Below are 22226 nucleotides of genomic sequence, written 5' to 3' on the forward strand. Positions count from 1 at the left end.
GGGAAGGAATATATGACTGATTTATAAGTGGACCAATCCACTTGGTATAAGGCCTTTCGGGTGAAAGTCTAAGCACAAAACCATGGGGCCTAGGCCCAAAGTGGGCAAAATATCATACCAAGTGTACTGGGATGTTACACAAATTTTCATTGAAGCTCAACCTGGTTTTTGCAAAATTGAATTTTATTAAAGAGAAGAAAGACAAAAGATGTTTCACATGACTGTGAGGGAGTGAAATGATTTAATGTAGAACTTGATGACCAAGAGCAACAGAAACCTATTTCTCTTTAATGTGCTATGACCTTCCATTTTTCTGATCGAATATGGTATATATGACTTTTCTTGGAAAAATGTATTTCTCTGGTGGAATATGGAATATGGGACTTTTCTTGGAAAAACGTATTGATCTGATGGAATATGGAATATCGGACTTTTCTTGGAAAAATGTGCCTCTTTGAAACCTTTAGGTTTAATGTGTTAAACATGTGATATATGTGCCTGCACTTGTGTGCTATGTGCTATGTTTGTGGAAAATAAATTCTATGTTACTTGGCCATAACCTATTTGCATCCTCATGTAATTACGAGTGTATCGTTGTCGCTGCCCATTACTACAGTCTTAGATTATTTATTATGTATGGCATGGAGAAAGGAGTAGTCCTGCTAGTGAATTGTTATTATAGTCAATTCCTTAAATCAATTACCTTCTCTACCCATAAGATTTGATAAACTTCACCTTTTTGCTTATTTTATGAGACAGCAAGAGTAAGACTTTATGCTATATGCATTTCTTGGCTTAATTACTATTGATGAATTATTATTCCAGTCACTGTAAACAGATTTGTTGATAAGCAGAAATGCTTATTGGTCACTGTGTTTTTGGTGTTGTGAACTTAAACAGAGTATTTTGTTCTCCTGTCCATTCCAAGCATGCATCATGGTACCCATGCTTCCTAATTTGTGTGTGTTCTTTTACCAATATAGGAATTAATTCCGTATACACACTTTTTGTTTCGGCTCTTATTCTATGCTTTTGTACTGAAAATGTGCAATTCTAGTGTATTTCCTATTTTTATTAACCTTTTAAAAATGTAAGTATCACATCAAGTTTGAGATCTATACCACCCTGCATGACGAGGGAAAATAAAAGACAAAAAAAATAAAATAAAAGAGAGAGGAAAGATTTTATGTGTTACATAGTGTTAAGAGAACAATTTGTCCGTGGTTTGAGATTATTTTTGCGAGGTGTAGTGTATCTTCTTATTCCGACTGAATCAGCAGTGTCATATTCAAATATAATGATATTGTTTATTAGTTTTCAACAACATAGGAATCAGTATATATGCTGTCCACGTGTAGATATTGTGATTTCCTGAATGATTCACAATAAAAATCTGATGAGTGGTAATGTGTGATTCTTTCATGGCTTCTGACACCAATATTTTTTGTGTGTGAGATTGCTAATTTTTTATAAATAAACAACCTAATGTAGCCCGTCCTTCCATACTTGACAATAAAATGCTTTGGCGAACTTGCAATTTTACTCATCTAGAAAATTTGTGTGATATGTATATGTGGTTAATTCTTGGAAGGCGGCATCTACAGTATAGAAAAACATAAAACCGCTTTTCCAGAATTACTTAGTTTCGAATGTGCAAGTTCTTTAGTACTTAAGAGTATAAAAAGTATTTGTGGGATAAGTGAGAATTGAGCTTCTTTCTGAGAGAGAAATGCCTAATGTTTATTTTTTCTATTTTTTGATTTCATCATTTGCTTCTAATAGTTCCCTCATTAAATGCCATGTAATTTCATTGAATTTTGAAATGCTTTATTCCTGTACAGATGAAGAGAATAGGAAAAACAAAAGAAAGAAAAAAATTATGTACAAAAGGTGATGTTTTGAAAATTTTCAGGGTGGGACTTGCAGATTTCTAGGATCCGTCGCTTGCAGTTGGCTTTGGACTACCTGAAATTCGAGGAGATTGAGTCGTAAGATTCTGTATTTTTTGGCCTTTAATGAACGTGTCATTCCTTTTCATTTAAGAACCTATGAATTATTGTCTTACATGTTAGCTATTTATACTTGTCTATGCTTCTTGATTGTATGAATAGTTCTTTAGAAATGCTCATGGGTGTCAATCTGGTGGAGGAAGGTATCATGAGGGTGCTCTTTGCTGCCATTTATTTGATGTTCTATAAAGTTAGCAATGACAATGAGGTTTCGGCTGCACTAAGGTATGATACAATTAATGTTTATGAATTATTATATCTCGTTTTTCGGACATCCTCATAAATTTCTTCTCAATTAATTGTCTAGGACGATTCTCCCTCTACTTGCTATCGGTACCTCATCTAATAGGTTAACTGCTTGATAGGGAAGGATATCATGTTTTATATCTTTCATGCACCTCGTGTGGGCTGAATTCCCTTGAATAGGTGGGATGAGAATTGAACTCAGCTTTTATGCATACTTAGACACCTTGGAGATCACCATATCATTCAAAGATTTTAACCAATAGTAGTAAATGTCTTTGCACCATGTGCACTCAGAAGTAGGAAGCTTCAGAGCTGACATAATGGCTTCTTTTATCTCTGTTTTGAACATTGGGCTTTTTAACAGGTGCTTCTCGCCATATTTCTTCTTAATAATCGAGTTGTAACATGTATCCTCTTATGTTCCAGTCATAGAGTAGATGAATGAAAAATAGATTTGTCTATATCTTGTTGGAACTGTCTGTACTCTGTTTATCCTCTGGAGCTCTGTTGTACTTCAGACTGATAAGATAGGAATAATTAAGAAAGAGGGTTTTCCATTTCTTAAAATAAAATATTGAGATCTATCGATTTGAACAACTGGTTGGAGAGTTGATCATTCAGACCTTCCAATGTTCAGATGTAGATCTTAGACCTATGGATTGGGATACTCGTATTCCTGAAGCTCTTTCTGAAAATTGGAAGTGAGTTAGACCAAAAGAAAACCAACTTGAACAGAAAAGAAGGGAGACGGACATAAATATAGAAAGTGACGAGGGAAAATCTCTTTTCTCAATAACACATGATCAATCAATATAACATTGATATATATATGTAATTGAACAAACACTAATTGAAAACTGCTCATCAGCTGATTTGTTTTTTCAGCTATTAGCCTTATGGCTTGGTTACCAAAGAGATTTTTTTATTTTTTATTTTTTTGGTTTTGGTGTGCGGGGGTGGGGTTGGGTTAACTTTTTTGCTGGAAAATGATTATGGGTGAAATGGATTGGTGTTTAATTGAATGATGAGAGGGTGGGACACCTTAGAATTTCTTCTCAGATATTGAGCAGTCTTCAAATGCTGTCTAAATAATCTATTAAATCAGTACAAATGGGATATCAGATGTAAGGAGGTTTAGCTAAAATTTACTGGCTGGTCTTGTTTAATTTATCAAGTGTTCGATAGTTCTTATGTTTATATTGTGATCAGGCTTCTTGCATTTGCCACGGCTTTTGCAACCAAGGTCATACGTAAATATGGTCTGCTGCAGCATAACAAAGATACTTTGGAGCCAAGGGGTTCTAGAGGTAATCAAGAATTTTCTCTTCCACCAGACCCGACGTGTAAAAAACATGATGGTGTGGGAAATTCGAGAAGGCTCCGTGATATGGCTCAGTTTCTGGTGATAATCAGGAATTTGCAGCGGCAACTTAATGCCAAATTCAAAAGGCCAAGTCAAGGATTGGTATGGTCTCATCTAATTTTGCTAATTTTTGGTGTGACAAAGTTTATATAGCACCATAATTCATGTGGTCCCCCCCCCCCCCCCCTCTTGGTTTTAGGTCGATGGTTTGGGGGATTCGAGTTTGGTGAATAGGGATTTGTCTGAGGATGACTCCAAAGATCTAGTTGTTTCAGCAAATGCGTTGTCATTAGATGCATCAAACCAATTGGAAAAATCATATCCTGCACCAGAAACAGATTTAATTAGTGCCAAAAACCTCGCTTTAATGCCTGCTGATACTTTTGCTACCAAAACCCATGAAGATTTAGAGAACTTCCGAGCAGCAGTCCTTGTTTCTGAGGGAAGTGCTCTTGGAAAAAGAATTCTTCCTTCGGAGAATCCTAAAGAGATGATTGCACGATGGGAGCTAAGCAATTTGGACCTGAAAACTATTGTCAAAGATGCTCTGCTTTCTGGTCGTCTTCCTCTGGCCGTACTCAAACTGCACCTTCAACATTCGAAGGATTTGGTCCCTGGAACAGAAACTCATGACACCTTTAATGAAGTCCGTGTTGCTGGGAGAGCAATTGCTTATGATTTATTTCTAAAGGTTGGTTGATTCTGGTTCTTTGATTGAAAGAGTAATGCATTTTGTACTAATTATTCCTGTTATGTATAGGGTGAGATTGGCCTTGGTATGGCAACATTGGAAAAGCTTGGGGAGGATGTTGAAACCGCCCTCAGACAGTTAGTTTTTGGCACTGTTAGGAGATCTCTTCGGGTGCAAATAGCTGAAGAGATGAAAAGATATGGATACCTTGGATTGCATGAGTTGAAGATTTTGGAGATACTTTCACTTATCGAGGTATTTGTCACGCCTAAAATACTAGAATTTGAGACATGAATTTCCTTTTTTCCCCTTCACACTGCAAATCTTTAATGCTTCCAAGCAAATAAAAAATCTTCGTATCCATGATCTAGAATATTCTCCATTAAGAGAACAAAATAAACTAGGCTCAATGAGGATCACAAATCCATGCATGTGTGCATATAAAGCATGTACCTTCCAACATATTTGGATATTTTAATATGCAGTTTATATCATTATCACATTATAGAAGGATAAGAAATGATAGCTATTGTGAAGGATACTAAATGAACACAGTTGCTTATCATTTGATATATCATGTTCCAAATCATGCCTCCAGTGCTCTTTCCACCTGATTGTTCATTTAACTCGAAATATCCAAGTGTATCTTGCCAAATCTCCACCCCACTCACCGTGCAACTCTCCATTATTACACAAAGAGGGATCGGAACACTAAGGATGACATGTCAAACTGATGAAACCCATTGGTCGCTTGGATGATCTTGAGCCATCCTCGACCCATTTCCTGCTCACAAATTCAACAATCAAAAGATTTCATGCATCCACATCATTTGTCTTGTTTACAAGAACTTAAATCAAGTGCTCACAATTTATTATTACTTTGGAACTAAGCCCCTATTTAGTGAGGATTAAAATCAGATTTTTATTAGATTTTGATTAAAGTTGATGAAATGTGTGGTTGAAAAGTTGTGGGAAGCATGAAATATGTAGTTAAAGTTAATTGTTGACTTTGACTTAGATTAAAATCTAAATTTTAATCCCTATTGAACATGGGCTAAATATATGCCGAGAGAACCAGTAATAATAATTATGGCATATTAGATGCAGTTAAATACAACACAAATGGTGTTTAGAGTATTAGACAGTACTCTTGTCATAATAGAATGTCCAGAATACAACCCGATGACTTCTGTTTTATTAAGAACCCAATCATTTGAGAGTTTCTTTTGATACAAAGCTGATCGAGATTTACTATTTATGTCAGTTATTTAAACAATTGCGAACCTGTCAGAATCTATACAGTTGACCTTTATTTATCTTTATTAAACTATTAACTGACTATGCTACGCAAACAAGTGTGAATGTTTCATATTTGTAAACTACAAATCCCGCTCTTCAATTAAGAATCAAACCTTATACAACGTGCTTTCCTAATATTTCTGGATCTTGATATGTTAACTATGAATCAAGTTCTTGTGATTTATATAGTTAATACATGGATTACGACTTGTCCACCTAGTTGCAAGGTACTTCGAAGCAAGGTTAACCTAACTACTAATCAAACTTCTTGAGTTGAATTTTAGATTCAATTTGAGAAACTTATGCCTTCCTAAATCTCAGCAAGTACAGAAAATCTCTGCATAATGGCTATAAATCTTAAAAAGGGTTTAGTTCAAGTAAATCACCTTTCTTTACATAAAATTCCAGCATTTGTCATCCATTTTTTTGCATGAAGAACAAATTATGGATATTGCACTCTTTGATCTGTTGTATGATAAGACTAGGCATATGGAACATAATATGAATCTGTTATTTCAAAACAATGAATTTGTGCTTATACAACATGTTTAGCTCAATATGTTTTAAGTGCTGAGTAAGATAACAACGTACATTGAATACCCTGCTTGTTACACGAGCAACTATGTACCTCTAGCTTAAAAAAAATTTAGCATCCATTGTATGACTAATCGAATACACTGATCGTAGTTCTCTTATTATATCCTTAAAAGCTAGAATTGAGTCATTACAGCATGTGGGACAGTTTTAATATTCCTTTCTATATATCTCAAAGTTTTTACAACTAGAAGTGCTTTTGAACTGACACTTGGATGTTTTTGCAAAAGAGAGTGTATCCTTGCAATAGTTTTTGGAAGACTTTTGGTAGCCGATGGAAAGAGCTCAAGAGAGTATCAAATGTAGATGCACCAGGGGATATCAATTTGCACCTACTGCATCCACCATACAAAAGTCTTATCATTCCGTGTGGTGAGATTGATGGAGTTGTTTTGGGTTCGTGGACAAGTATTGATGAACAGTCTATCCCTACTGGAGTTGATGATGACAGCAGTGAAGCAGCTTATTGGATTGCTGCTGCAGCATGGTCAGATGCTTGGGATCAAAGAATTATTGATCGGGTAAGTCACATGTTAAAGTTCCCAAAATTGTAGTTAATGCCTCTTAATGTTTGTTACATCTTTCAAAATATGCTTCAGGATAGATATGATGAATTAGTCTACATCTTGAGATACTTATATTTTCCAGTTGATCTTAAGGACTCTCCCTGGAATGAGTATATTAAATTGGATGTGTGATCTCACGGAAAGGGAAAGAAATATTATATGGCAACAATTGGAGGTGACAACAATTGAATATAAATTAAGTGAATAAAATCTTAATAGTAGGGGAATGTCATGCTTAGAACTAAAGCATCTAACGCTTACAAGAATGACGCAATCCAAATAGAACATTCTAGAAGAGAAAAAAGATAATAAACATGACCTGAGGTAGTTACAAAAGATTCGGGATCCTTCTACCTTTTAGAATAGGTAATATGGATACTGGCGAAAAGAGATTGTTGTAACCGGCCTCAGCTTCACTGGAATAACACTTTGATTGTTATATAGTTAACACTTTAGTGCATAAATTATTTTATAGAGATGTTAAGCAGATGAGCTTGAATGACCAAAAATGTTGCCCACCATGATAGTCAATCAGTTTCAGAGCAGCTCGACTCCTTTGCCCCGGCCAGGCTAATGAAGTTCATTTGTTTGAGAATAAATTCCTTTTAAAGATCAGTATGGATGAAATATTTTTTTAATACTTCATGTTTTTTGTTCTTTGGAACTTCAATGTGTACATATTATTTGCACTCTCCCCAGTACAAAAATAAAAAGTTCGAGATTATTTCCTTTTCATATTAAATTATCTCGAATGGAAGTCTGGATCAAAAGACAATTATACACCCATTATATTTCTTCTATTCCACTCTCCATAGAGAGATATATGTGGATCCATTTGCTTGCCATTGGCAAAGATTATTTTAAATGAAACTTACTGAGTGCAACATATTTTAAGCACAAAAATGTTACTGGCATAGGCTTGCCAAAAGATGCTCCCTAGTAAGGACTGAGCTTTTGATTCATTTCGAGGATATGAGGTAAATTTTCTCAAGAACTGCCCGACTGTTAAAAAATCTTCTTGCTGTGCAGGTAGTGCTGGACCAACCACTTCATATGGGTGTTAATGTATTGTGGGAATCACAACTTGAGTATTACGTATGCCACAATAACTGGGCTGAAGTTTCCAAGCTACTAGAGGTAATTCCGTCTTATGCATTATCTAGCGGAAGCCTCAGCATCAGTATGGATGGTCTACATTCGGCTTCTTCTATTGAGTATGGTGGGGAACTTTCTGAGTATAACTACCCAAACTTCCTTGAAGAGCTTGATGCTGTGTGTATGAATGTCCCTAGAATCAGAGTGTTCAGATTTCCCACCAATAATGTGAGCTCCTCCTGGTTAAGAATGCTTATGGAACAGCAGCTTGCCAAAAAGTTTATATTCTTAAAGGATTTCTGGCATTGTACTGCAGAGGTTGTGTATCTACTGGCACGATCAGGTTTTATACAAGGCATGCCTGATAATTCTTTCCTGGATGGATCTGTTGACAGCTCTTCAGATTCAATACTTGTTATTGGTGATGTATCGGTTAATCCTGATGCTGTCCAAGCCTTGCATAAAGTTTTCATACACTTCTGTGCGCAGTATAACTTGCTGAACCTTCTGGATGTTTACCTTGACCATCATAAATTGGGTGCAGACCAAAATTATGTTTCTGTTTTACAGGATGCAGCTGTAAGTGACTTGATATTTTTCTCTGTTGAATATACTTCCATAAGCTTGTCACTTTGATGAACTCACTATCTAGAAGTGTCGCATTTATATATCATTTGTTAAAGCTCAATTTATTATTATTTATTTAAAGATGTGCATACTGTGGAAGGTGGATACGTATTACATGTTAATACATTGACATTTAAAAGTGTATAATTGATTATTTTTGTACTTTTCTGATGGATTTGATTTATGAGTAATATGCTGACTCATGTCAGTTCAAGGTTTTAATCATTTATTCTTGTGGCATGTTTCTTCAGGGTGATAACGAGTGGGTGAAATGGCTGATCTTGCTAAGGGTTAAGGGGAAAGAGTATGACGCATCGTTTTCTAATGCCCGAGCTGTTGCTTCGCGTAATTTAGTTTCTGGGAGTAATCTTAGTGTTTTGGAGATTGACGACATTGTACGAACTGTTGATGATATAGCAGAAGGAGCAGGGGAAATAGCGGCTTTAGCCACATTAATGTTTGCTCCGATTCCTTTGCAAGAATGCCTAAGCAGTGGTAGTGTTAACAGACATTATAGCTCCTATCAATGCACTTTGGAAAACCTTAGACCTGCCCTTCAGCGGTTCCCCACGTTATGGCGCACACTTGTCACAGCTTGTTTTGGACAAGGTCCTTACAATGTTTTTGCTCCGAAAACAACAGGTGAACCTTATGCTCTTAATTTACTTTGGTCCCTATCTATTGTCCCTACATGAAATAATCCTATAGAATAAAATCTCCAACCACAATCATATCTGGTCCCTAATTATTTTCTTTGGTTTACAGTGTCTGGTGTTTCTGACATATTAGACTACTTGAATTGGAGGGAAAATGTATTCTTCTCTTCTGCACATGACACTTCACTACTGCAGATGGTCCCTTGCTGGTTCCCAAAGGCTCTCCGGAGATTGATTCAGCTGTATATTCAGGTTAATATTGAACTGGGCTTGATTAGTTGTATTTTGTTGGAAAAATGGTTTAATTATCTGTAACGGAAACTAAAAGAATGTAGCATTTTTACTGAACTTCTGCTTGCTTCATATCTATGCGTGCAATTAATTCGCGAAAACTTGTTAGAATGTAGCCAATTTGCGATTAACACCATAAACATTCTGGATGCATCTGGGATGTGTTTCTGACAGCACCCAGCCTTTCTTTCTGTCAAAACAGGGGCCAATTGGATGGCAATCACTAGTGGATCCGCAGACTGGAGAATTTTCTATAGAGAGATATATCTATTATTTAGTAAATTCCAGTGATCATGCTGAGATCAGTGCCTTGTCCTGGGAAGTCGCAGTCCAAAAACACATAAAAGAGGAAATATATGCAATTTCGTTAGAGGTTTGACTGATCTCTTCATCTCAAAAATTTCAATTTTCCATGGCAAGAAAGTTCTTGAACTTTGACATTTCCCCAATAAGCAACTCAGGAAGTACAGATTTACCTGAAAAATGTCAGGATCTCAATTTTGAGATGCTTCCGCCACCCTCCACCCCACCCCAATGGTTACAGGATGAATTGTAGAGCCCGTATTCTGTTTTTTCATTTTATTTTGTCTTTTTAATCTCAGCTTTAAACCCTGTACGTTAATGTTGTAATTTTCTTGATTGGCTTCAGGAAACTGGGCCAGGACTTGAGCACTATTTGCATCGTGGTCGTGCAATGGCAGCCTTCAATCATCTTCTTGCTGCAAGGGTCCAAAAGTTGAAGTCTGAAAACACATTCAACGGGCGAACTGTGGCCTCTTTAAATGAGCAAACAAATGTCCAATCAGATGTGCATGCCTTGCTTGGACCAATAACTCAGAACGAGGGGTCTCTTCTCTCATCTGTAAGAATTATAATATATATGTGTGTGGGTATATATATATATATATATTTTTTTTTTAATTCATACATGGAGAAATAGAAAATGCCATCTATAAATTGCAATGGGAATGCCAAATTTTGTTTCATTTTATGTGCTTGCTTCCTTTGTTCTGGTAGAATCTCTTTCCAAAATGCATGGTTCTCTAAAACTACAAGGAAATCATTTTACTAAGAATATTGTAGAGAATTACTTTCTTTTCTATTCAAAGATTATCTCCATGGTCTTTTTCCTTTTTTTCTTCTCTCTCTCTGTGCATTGGTGTGCATGTATGGCATTTAGTTGTTTGATGATTGACTGAATTTCCATTATTACCGCTGGTGAAGTCCATTGCCAGCAAGCTGTTATGTTTTGATTGTATGTGAAAATCATGTGTTAATTGGATTATAATGATAGGCTGAGCCTTTCTTCCTGAAACTTGCTTCGATTCAGTTGTTCTGTGTTCAGTACAACTGCAGACATGATAGATTTAATTCATGTACCGAGAATATGATGGACAATGGAAAACGGTATGCGATATTACTTCAAGATTCAACATTTGATAGTTTATCTCAAACTGCCCTTTTAATAAGTTGGCCTTAAACTCTTATTTTATAAATATATGTTGCACCTAAGCTTGTAAAGATGGCCACATGTATATCATTAAATCTTATCTTCAATATGAACCCCTTACATGTTCCATTAAAGTTGTACACATGCAGAAGTTTTAAAACATGGGTGGCAAGGACACTGGAACTTAGGACCTTTGTTTACTCTGCTATCATGTCGAACTACTTGATATAAAAGCTTAAGTTGTTAGAGAGTTTGTATACCATTTAAATCTTATCTTCAATAATATAGACAACGAATCTTTAAAATGACGCTACTATTTTACTTCTAGAGGGGTAATCTTGGGATATATTGTTTTATCACCTTGGAAATATGCATCAACTACATTTTCACCAAGTTTGAACCCTGTTTGAGGTATAGAATATTGACCCTGTTTGGCCCCAATTCTCTAAAGCTCATTTTTCCTCAAATTCATTTTCTACATACTTTTATCAATTTATCAACTTTTCAACATCATATTTCATCATCTTTTATTAAAATTTATTAAAATTTTTATTTTTATATAAACCAAACAGGGGCTGAGACTTGAGACCTCATTCAATTTTGCAGTTTTGTGTTTGCACTTTCAAAGGTTTGTTAAAAATATTATTTAGAGCACACTTTTCATCGTGTCTAGTACTGAATGTGTAACCTTTTAAAATTGTCATTGTAAAGCTATGGGTTTATAGCTAGGACGCACCAACATTCTCCCGGTGGGGCGAGTCAGTTTCCGACATGACAATTAATCCAAAGACTGATAGCTAGTATGCACCAATACTCTCCCGGTGTATGGCATAAACACTGTGGCATGTCTAAATTATATATTTTGTTTTTATATAGTTGGGCATGTCATCACACAGTCAACATGTTGGGAGATACACAATGTTGAACATCGATACTTATTGGAAATGGGAGTTGGTGTGTCCAAATTATTTTTTGGTTATATCGTTGGACGTAGCTGATGTCATGGGAGATACATTGCCTACATGCAGGGAGATATTGTCAACGCGATGGAATTAACAAAAACTAATTTACTTTACAGTATGAAAATAAACAACAAAAAAATATATAAAATATTTTCATCAGAGTGGTGAGGACGAGTAGTGTTGGTACTTTTTTCGGAAAACTTGTGAGTCGACGTTTCCACGAAGGTGCTACCTAGGCTGATAGAATTAAAAGTTGTTAGGCTATATATAACCCGAGCGAAGGACCTACAGGGTTAAAAATGTAAGAGAGATTCTTTCGTTTATGGCTGGTTATGATGCCATCCTCAAGCATTTTTCTTTCTGATGTTCAGGTCATACCCCTTGCTGTTGTGCATTTTGAGGACACAGTGTTTGTGGCGTCCTGTGCCTTGCTTCTGGAGTTATGTGGTCTGTCTGCTAGCATTCTCCGAATTGACATTGCTGCTTTAAGAAGGATATCTTCTTTCTATAAATCTAATGATAACAATCCTTATAAGCAACTGTCCCCAAAGGACAATGCATTTTATTCGAAATCTCTTGAAGTTAATATAACAGAATCTCTTGCACGAGCATTGGCTGATGATTATCGTCACGATTATGTAATGGAAAAAGGTGACAAAAATTATGGCACTAGCAATCAACCAACGCGAGCTCTCATGCTTGTTCTGCAGCATTTGGAGAAAGCAAGTCTTCCATTGCTGTCTGATGGAATGACATGTGGTTCTTGGCTATTGACTGGAAATGGGGATGGACCTGATCTAAGATCTCAGCAAAAAGTTGCAAGCGAGCGCTGGCATTTAGTTACAGTTTTTTGTCAGATGCATAACATTCCTTTGAGCACTAAATACCTTGCCATATTAGCAAGAGACAATGATTGGGTACATTTCATGATTTGCGTTCTATTTAATGATGAAATACTACTTTATTCGAAATCTAAGGATAGAGCCATTTGTTTTTTTCCCTCACAGGTTGGTTTTTTGTCAGAAGCTCAGTTTGGAGGATATTTATCTGATACTGTCATCCAAGTGGTAAGCTTCATATTGCTTTTGTGTATCAGTTGCGGGAAAAATTTGCTCAAATGGGCTCTACTTGTTTCCTTATTCTTAGCTGAAAATATTGATTCTATTTCTTGTTTCTCACATTGTCAGGCATCAAAGGAGTTTAGTGATCCCCGTTTAAAGATTCATATATTAACAGTTTTGAGAAGCATGTTAAGGAAAAAAGTTAGTTCTTCATCAAATTTGGATGCTGCAGAAAAAAGGAATGAAACTTCCTTCTCAAATGAAAACCTTTACACACCTGTAGAACTATTTGGAATTATAGCAGAATGTGAAAAAGGGGAAAAGCCTGGGGAAGCTCTTCTACTGAAAGCAAAGAATTTGCGCTGGTCAATTTTGGCAATGGTTGCATCTTGCTTTGCTGATGTCTCCCCATTGTCCTGCCTAACTGTTTGGCTCGAAATAACTGCAGCAAGGTCGTCATGTTATACTCATTATCCATTTAATATCTTATGACTGCAATTTATTTTGTTTCTCTATTAATTTCACTAAATCATATTAAAACTTGTGGTCTATCTAACAAGAGTATGTTCTCTATATGCTAATATTATATACTGTTCCCATGATTTGGAGTTGAAATAAAATCATAACTTTGTTTCTTATCAGGGAGACTTCAGCCATTAAAGTTAATGACATTGCATCCCAGATGGCCAAAAATGTTGCAGCTGCAGTAGAGGCTACAAATTCCCTGCCAGGAAATGCTAGAACTGTAACATTTCATTATAACAGGAGAAGTCCAAAACGAAGGCGGCTTATGGAACCCATTTCACTGGATTCCCTTGCTTTGACAGCATCTAAAATGTCTACTAGCTCTGGTAGTACCAAGACTCAAGGAGTTATTGCTAAAAAGGAAAATCAAGATGGTGAAGATGTTGAGGTTTCAGCTGAGGTTGATGACGTGGCTGGTCTTTTGTCAAGAATGGTTGCTGTGCTCTGTGAACAGCACCTGTTCCTTCCTCTGCTGCGAGCTTTTGAGATTTTTCTTCCTTCGTGTTCTCTTTTGCCGTTTGTCCGTGCTCTTCAGGTTGTTTAAGATAATATGACATGTACTTGAAATGATAATGAAAATGGATATTACATTTGTGTCTGTTGGACGAAGTCAAACATGCACCCGTTTTTACTATGCTTTGCATTTGATAATGAATTGCTCATTCTTAGTGTGACTCGTTAGGTTTACCTTCTAAAATGCCAAATTTTCACCAGCTTTCCCTTGTTCCTGGCATCAATTGCTTCTTTGGTTACCTGATATCCCATTGTAGCAAGTTGCAGTTCTCTAATGTGAAATGACAGTTGCTTTCCAGATGAACTGCTGAATGTGTTCCTAGATTTCTTTCAAGATGTAATATGTTAGAACTTAGCTTTATGGTGCATTAATTGAATGTTGAACTCTGCTTGGGGGACTTTACTGTTCTTTTATCTCAGCTGTCAGATTCACATATGTAGATTTTTCAAGGTAATTGAACTTGTAGCAGATTTGTACAAGTACGGAATATGCACAGCTAGATTAAAAAATTCCTGTATGGTAGGTTTCTGTTTGTTTTTTGTTACCTTTTTATGTACAGACATGAGGGCATCCCTATTGGTTTTTATGTGAACTGAGAATTACTTTTATCCCCTAGAAGTTCTTCATTCTTCATTTAATTTAACCACAATGAAGTAAAATTAGTTAGAAATCACTTTATTGCATTGATTCTTGTTATTATTCAATTACTTTTTACTGTTTGAGACCAATTTTATAGCTGTTTAAAGTGTGTGCTTTAGAACCAGTGATTTGAGGACACAACATAAAATTACTATTGAGTTTAGCTAACAGGCTGATAAAGGTATAGAATGTGTAAAGCTTTCTTGTACTTATCTAGTTATCTTTATAACCAAAATTATTTGTCATGCTGCTTCATTTTTTATACAATTTCAATATATGTTATCTGTTTGCCATTTTTCCTAGTCTGAAGGAGAAAAATTATATGTTTTGGAGGTGTATCTTAAATTGTTCACATGACTCCTCTACCTTACATTTGATAGTCTGTTTTCCCTTTTGTATTAGGCCTTCTCCCAAATGCGCCTTTCAGAGGCTTCGGCACATCTTGGATCCTTTGCTATAAGCATTAAGGAAGAGTCTTCTCATACACACACTCACTCTGGAAGAGAAAGGCACATTGGAAATTCATGGACAAGTTCTACTGCTGTAAAAGCAGCTGATGCAATACTTGCAACTTGCCCATCTCCATATGAAAAAAGATGCTTGCTACAGCTACTCGCTGCAACTGATTTTGGTGACGGAGGATCTACTGCAACATATTATCGACGACTCTATTGGAAAATAAATTTGGCTGAACCTTCACTAAGAACTGATGATCATTCACACCTAGGAAATGAAACATTGGATGATGCTTCACTTTTATCAGCATTAGAGAAGAATGGGTATTGGGAGCAGGCACGCAATTGGGCCAGGCAGTTAGAGGCCAGTGGTGAATCCCTCTGGAAATCAGCAGCCAATCATGTTACAGAAATGCAGGTACTTATTTTTTTGTTTTTCCTAACTTGTCCTGTTTATAGCAGAGAATAAAGTTGTTATTATACATTTTGGAACTGAGATGAGGAGTCGTTTAAAGACCTTTTCAGAAACTACTTTGTAGAGTGTAGGTACCATACTGTGCCATGCCAAGGAGGGGGGGAGGGGGGAGAGAGAGGATATATTTAGAAACCACTTTGTAGAGTGCAGGTACCATACTTTCTTACCCACATGCGTATCCATGAATGTTTCAGAGCAGGCTGGAAGGCTACGTTTCAAAGAAATGCCTCAGTGCTTGTGAAGTTTTTCTGAAGTTTCGTTGCCCTGCTCCTTTCGTTTTTTTTGTTTTTGTTTTCTTTTTTGATTAGAAATAATGATTTTATTAATCCAGGAAATAATAAAATTCCTAGAGGATGATATCGCCTATCCACCAATCTTAAAAAATAAAGTAAGTACCTTACAAATAGTAATAAGAAAAAGGTACTTTTAAAACTGCTTAGATGTAGAGGCTCATAGAGAATCTAAGAGTGTGATTGCCTCTTTCTGCGACTCAATCTTGTTTCTTGATGTTATTTCACTTTTAATATATCAGGTGCTACCAAACTCTGCATCGACTAATATATCTTGCTTATCTCTGTCCTCGAGTCATCCACTACTTTGTGAAATTCCAGTTTGAAAACTAACTCTGATAGAAAATCTTCTAAATTTCTCCCAAAGAAGTCTTACATAATGGAAACCAAATTTTAATAGTTATTGTGCTGTAATGCAAATTTTTCAAGTATCCATTTTCAACTATTTGGCATTAAGTAGAGAGGCCATTGAACTCATATTAAGCTAGAAAGTGATATTTTTTAATGTGGGACATTCAGCTTAACACTTCCCCTCATGCGTGACTTACACGATGCAGCTGGACCTGAGCTTGCTGTGCACTAATATAGTCAATTTTTGGGGCATGACCATCATTGCGGGAACTGAGAGTGAGGTCTCTCATGGATTCATTTTGAGCCCCTCGAGCACAAATGTTAGGAAAAATAATGGATAATGGGAGGCCACTAATTGTTTAGATATTATTTTGGGAGGTTAATATCCAATTTGGGTTGAGTTTACAAATCCCACTTCGTGAGGAAGTCGATTCGAAAGATGCTATTTAGCCCAACAAAAATCGATAATGAAGTGAAACTATGGCTCAAATGAGGTGGACCAGTGACAGTAACATGGATAAACATGCATAATGGATGTGATTAATCTAAATGAGATTTGGTTCTGCAATACATTTCAAGCTGAGTTGTGAGACCATGTTAAAGCAAAAAAGCTACCCTCTTAAAAACAATCAGCCGCACAGGCTTACATAGGTGAATTGCACGAACCTATATAATTCAAGCAACCTACCTCGCCACTTCTTCTCTCCATTTTGTTACCATCTCCTTGTCTCCTTTAGTTGCCACATTGTCTAATTTGCAGCTAACTGGAAGTTTTATATTTGGATTTTCACATCTTCAGTTTTTCTTATGAAACCTTGAATAATAGTGAAGTGAGTGCTTGTACAAACCAGTGGAAGACGCCTTCCTCTTGAATTTCTCATCTAGTTGAGATCACTGATTTGATGTCAGTGCATAACAACGGTTACCTTCTTTCTGTTCTTTAGTTATAGTGGTTGATTTCATCAAGATCAATCTCAAGTGATCCTAAAATTCTGACACTAACCTATAGTGGGCGTAATTAAGTAGTAATACAAGTTAAAAAGTGAGAGAATATTTCATTCTACTGTAGAAAGTTATATATTGATTTTTATTTATTCCTATATGAACCTCATATGTTTTCAGTAAGACTCTTTCTCATCTTCTGAGCTGCTTAAGTACTTCAGTTTTATTATATTTCCTTGTGCTTCGAAGCATGTATTTGGAGCACGGTAATGCATTAATTTGAAAGCATTTATATATAGGTACAGGTAGAATCACCAGTCAAGGCAACATGTGTAGAGCAATGGCCAACTACTTCCCAATGCTTAGTTCACCCGAATATTTTGTATATTTAATTGTTGATTATCCAACAAGTGTGGGATGGGGGAGTTTCCACTCGCATCTTATTACAGTATATTCCTGCCTCCGGAAACACTTAGTGCAGCTTGATGTGGCGCCTTTTTTTTTTTTCGGTAGGGGTAGGTGTCATGGACTGCTGTGTTTGCTGTGTTTGTTTCATCTTCTAGCCCTATTCAACTAGATCTGTTAAAAAATTGGTAGCTAGCATTTTGACAATGTAGAATAGAACAAATCTTGGAGTCTCTATTAATTATCCACTATTGTTTTGCTGGCCCTTCCGTATATTTCTTGTAGCTTCTTTCTCTCTAAAGGGAGCTAATGGGTACTGTATATAAAGTACTGAGTACCTTGCCAATTTGACAAAATTTCCAAGCTGTTCCCAGAATGTATTTAGTAGTCATTGCAATTACTGTGCAATATGGTTGCAAGAAAGGATCCTGATTCTGCTTCAATTTCAACTAGCAATATGGCTGTACATCTTGCTTAAAACTGATCTATTTATTACTGTTTCGTTTTTGTGTTGTATGTCTGCATATGGTCTAGGCTGAAGCCATGGTTGCAGAATGGAAGGAATTTCTTTGGGATGTCCCAGAAGAGAGAATTGCTTTATGGAGCCATTGTCAAACACTTTTTCTCAGATATTCCTTCCCAGCATTGCAGGTATGTTTTTTTTATTGCCAGGTAACAAGTGATATGATATACTGTTCCTTTGTGTCCCCTAATTTTCAAGTTATTTCCATCCTTTTGCCAGTTGACCGCACTTTCATTTTCCTTTTTCTTTTTTTTTTGTTGGTGGTGGTGGTGAGGGAGGGTTTTCGGGGTCTTGCCAAAGTACCTGCTCAGTTGTTGAGGCAATATAGTTACTGGTCACTGAGGAATGTTCTATTGGTTTGTTTGTAGGCAGGGCAATTTTTCCTCAAACATGCTGAGGTGGTTGAGAAAGATCTTCCAGTGAGAGAGCTTCATGAACTATTGTTACTTTCTCTACAGTGGCTCAGTGGAATGATAACTCAGTCTAATCCGTAAGTGTTTTTCTTAAACAAGCACTTGTGCTTCCAGAGCTGCTCACTATTATGTTATTAAGTAGTTCAATTTATCCATTAGGGTTTATCCGTTGCATCTTCTGCGAGAGATTGAGACCCGAGTGTGGTTGCTAGCTGTAGAATCAGAAGCTCAGGTGAAGAATGAAGGAGAATATGCATTAACCTATACTACCTTGGAACCTGGAACTGGGAAGGGTTCCAATATAATAGATAGTACTGCAAATGTTATCTCAAAAATGGATGACCATATAAATGGAATGAAAAGTAAAATTTCAGAGAAGCATGATGCTAGAGAAAATAGTCAGACACGTTTCAGAATCCCCCAAACTGTTGACTCCAGCTTTTCGAGTATTGCAGGAGGTGGTTCAAAGATAAAACGCAGAGCCAAAGGCTTTGCATCATCCAGAAGGCCTTTACTTGATGTGTTGGATAAGAACTTTGAGTCTGAAGGTGGACCTCTTCCCGTCAATAACAGAGATGACTCACAATTAGTAGATGAAAACTTTAAAATGGATATATCATTATCAAGATGGGAGGAAAGAATTGGACCTGCTGAGCTAGAAAGGGCCGTTCTTTCTTTGTTAGATTTTGGGCAAACAACAGCTGCCAGACAACTGCAAAATAAGTTGTCTCCAGGCAATATACCATCTGAATTCACACTTGTAGACGTTGCTCTCAAGCTGGCCTCTCTGTCAACTCCTCACAATAAATTATCCGTATCAGTGTTGGACAATGAAGTACGCTCTTTCATACAGTCGTACAATCTACAGATTGACCATCATGTGATTGACCCCCTGAAGGTAAAAGTTTGTTTTGGTTAGTGTCTTTCTTTGTACTGGCGAATTCTCGCCAGGAATGCAAAACAAACAAATTGAAGTAGATTTGACAATTGTTAAGCTATCAAGTTGCCTTGTTAATTCAGCCATCCCATGTTTGCATTACTTTTCTTCATCTCTAATATGAATGAGCAAGATCACTATCATGCACATAGTAATAGGTCAATAATTTTTCTCTTAAATATGATTCAGCGATTGAGCATTTTGTCCCGAGTCTCCTCTTTGTCAATCCACTGGGACTTTCATCTAACTTCACTGTATCGCTACCCTCCAAAATTTCTCATCCATGTTTTCATTTGTTGATTGGTTTCTTACATAATTCTAGGTATTGGAGATTTTAGCAACCATTCTCATGGAAGGCAGTGGACGTGGACTATGCAAGAGAATAATATCAGTTGTCAAGGCTGCAAACGTGCTTGGTCTTTCTTTCTCGGAGGCATTTGAGAAGCAACCAATTGAGCTGCTACAACTGCTTTCTCTTAAAGCACAAGATTCTTTTGAGGAAGCCAATCTTCTGGTGCAAACTCAATCAATACCAGCTTCTAGTATTGCTCAAATTCTCGCTGAATCCTTTTTAAAGGTGCGTAGAACTTCATTTCGAGTATGTATTTGACATTTGGTGAGACCATAGAAATGCTATTTTTGGGGGGTTAAACCAAGAGAAGCATCTGCAGATTCTGATGTCCGATTGAATCCAATCTGATCTTTGGCCTAGTAGTTGTACTGCAAACATTTCTCATGGGTTCATTCTTATCTGCTTGATTAGAGGAATCAGAGCAGTTCAGTTTGCATCAAGAAATTATGGACTTGTTTTTTCATTTTTTACATTGATGTATTTCCTTCAGGGACTATTAGCTGCACATCGTGGAGGATATATGGATTCTCAGAAGGAGGAAGGACCTGCTCCTCTGCTATGGAGATTCTCGGACTTCTTAAAGTGGGCTGAGCTTTGTCCTTCTGAGTCAGAAATTGGCCATGCATTAATGCGATTGGTTATCACCGGGCAAGAAATCCCCCATGCGTGTGAGGTAATTATGTGGTTAATTGGTTTCATTTGATGCCATTGTGTTGAAAAGCTTTAATCGTGCTTAATTTTTAAATCATGGGGATTAACCAAACCATTGCCAGCTATTGTGAAATTAATGCCACCATTTGTCATATATATTTCTATCTATCTAATTGAATCAACATAATCCCTATGGGCACGATTGGTATACTCTATGGGGTTAGGGGATATAGGATTAGGAGGGGGAAGGATTAGGGAGGGTGGAATTAAGCTCGATTGTCGAGTATGGTTTTATGATGGCTTTTGGTGCTACACCATATTAGAAAAACTAAGCATTGAAAAATTAAAACTTACTATAGTATTTTTATTTATAAGTAAATTTACTCAAAAGTGTTCTTTACTCATAAGTAAATTTTGATTCAATACTAAAAATTACTTGTAAGTGAATTTATTCACTTTTCTGAAAAACAATAAGCAATTGTTTTACATATAAGTGAATTTTTGTCTACAAATATGTTTTGATAACTTAATCTTTTCATACTTTTAATTAAAACAAGGTTTCTTTTCTGAAAAAGGAACTCTTGTATTATGTCAAAATAAATAACTTACTTATTTTTAATTTTGAATGTATTTTAACTTACTTATTTTTAACTCTGATTATTAAAATTTAATTTACTTATTTACTTGTAAGTAAAATTACTGATTTTGCAAAAGTACGTCTTTGTCAAGGCTTCCAGCCTCCAAGTCTAATCATATGTTCATTGGTCCCACATATCTACCTAAAACTCTGAATGAAAATGATGAGGACATTGATTTTTTATTATTTTGCTAGTTGGACTTTTATTTATGTTTGGACTTTTAGTTATGTAATTGGGCTTTTATAAAGGGTTTGGCCCAAGCCCGATCTCTCTATGTTTTTGTTTTGCTATATAAATCTAGTTTGCTATGTAATTGAAACAATTGATGAATGAATAAACTTTTGATGGTTTGTGGCAAAATTCTTCTTTTCCTATTTTCTTCTATTTCTTCTACTACTTCCGTCGATTCTTCTTCATCTACTGTTTCTTCCCTTAATATTCTCATCTTTATAGATCTGTTCTTGTTTTCAATTAATTGTTCCAGTTGGTGCTGCATAAGCAACCCATTTCCCATAATCCCCTCTAATCCCTAATCTCATGACGTGTTAAAATTATCGGGCTGACTTAACACACAACAAATCCCCAGGATAATTTTGATTCCTGGACTGCATGCACCAAACGTGGTATTGGATAATAATAATCCATATCTGGTCTAATGCGGGGTACTAAATGCACCCTAAAGATTTTTCATTTCAAACTCACTTGGTCTTTTCTCTCTCTCTGTTTTGCACCCCTTCACCACAAAGAAAAAGCCCTTCAACCTCATTTCAGCTAGTTAACGCGTTCTTTTGCTGGAAAATTGTGTTGCAGGTTGAGCTTCTCATTCTCTCCCATCACTTTTACAAGTCCTCAGCATGCCTTGATGGAGTTGATGTTCTTGTAGCTCTTGCAGCAGCCAGGGTAGAATCATATGTGTCGGAGGGTGATTTTTCATGTTTGGCTCGCCTGATAACAGGAGTTGGAAACTTCCATGCTCTTAATTTCATACTTGGAATTCTTATTGAAAATGGACAGCTAGATCTCCTCCTTCAAAAATACTCGGCTGCTGCAGATGCTAACAGTGGCACTGCTGAAGCTGTTAGAGGATTCCGAATGTCTGTTCTCACATCACTCAAGCAGTTTAACCCAAATGATCTTGATGCATTTGCAATGGTTAGTACAGCTGTGCTTTTGTAAATGATAGTGGTACCCCCCCCCCCCCCCCCT

General features: G+C 36.4%; 1 protein-coding gene across 1 annotated transcript in view; it reads left to right on the plus strand.

Moving 5' to 3' along the window:
* Positions 1-22196, plus strand: part of LOC111390398 — a 43180-nt gene extending 20984 nt beyond the window's left edge. The window contains exons 11-32 of the mRNA XM_023015434.1: positions 1913-1988; positions 2112-2234; positions 3465-3720; positions 3818-4309; positions 4379-4564; positions 6433-6723; positions 7798-8442; positions 8742-9132; positions 9256-9398; positions 9640-9810; positions 10087-10299; positions 12221-12766; positions 12857-12916; positions 13037-13362; positions 13553-13970; positions 14991-15461; positions 18041-18157; positions 18398-18519; positions 18602-19340; positions 19702-19956; positions 20222-20404; positions 21831-22196. Coding sequence (XP_022871202.1) covers positions 1913-1988; positions 2112-2234; positions 3465-3720; positions 3818-4309; positions 4379-4564; positions 6433-6723; positions 7798-8442; positions 8742-9132; positions 9256-9398; positions 9640-9810; positions 10087-10299; positions 12221-12766; positions 12857-12916; positions 13037-13362; positions 13553-13970; positions 14991-15461; positions 18041-18157; positions 18398-18519; positions 18602-19340; positions 19702-19956; positions 20222-20404; positions 21831-22196 — 6590 coding nt within the window. The remainder of the gene's footprint in view (positions 1-1912; positions 1989-2111; positions 2235-3464; positions 3721-3817; positions 4310-4378; positions 4565-6432; positions 6724-7797; positions 8443-8741; positions 9133-9255; positions 9399-9639; positions 9811-10086; positions 10300-12220; positions 12767-12856; positions 12917-13036; positions 13363-13552; positions 13971-14990; positions 15462-18040; positions 18158-18397; positions 18520-18601; positions 19341-19701; positions 19957-20221; positions 20405-21830) is intronic.
* The last annotated feature ends 30 nt before the right edge of the window (positions 22197-22226 follow it).

The sequence above is a fragment of the Olea europaea genome, unplaced genomic scaffold (assembly GCF_002742605.1).
Source record: "Olea europaea var. sylvestris unplaced genomic scaffold, O_europaea_v1 scaffold680, whole genome shotgun sequence".
Lineage (NCBI taxonomy): Eukaryota > Viridiplantae > Streptophyta > Magnoliopsida > Lamiales > Oleaceae > Olea > Olea europaea.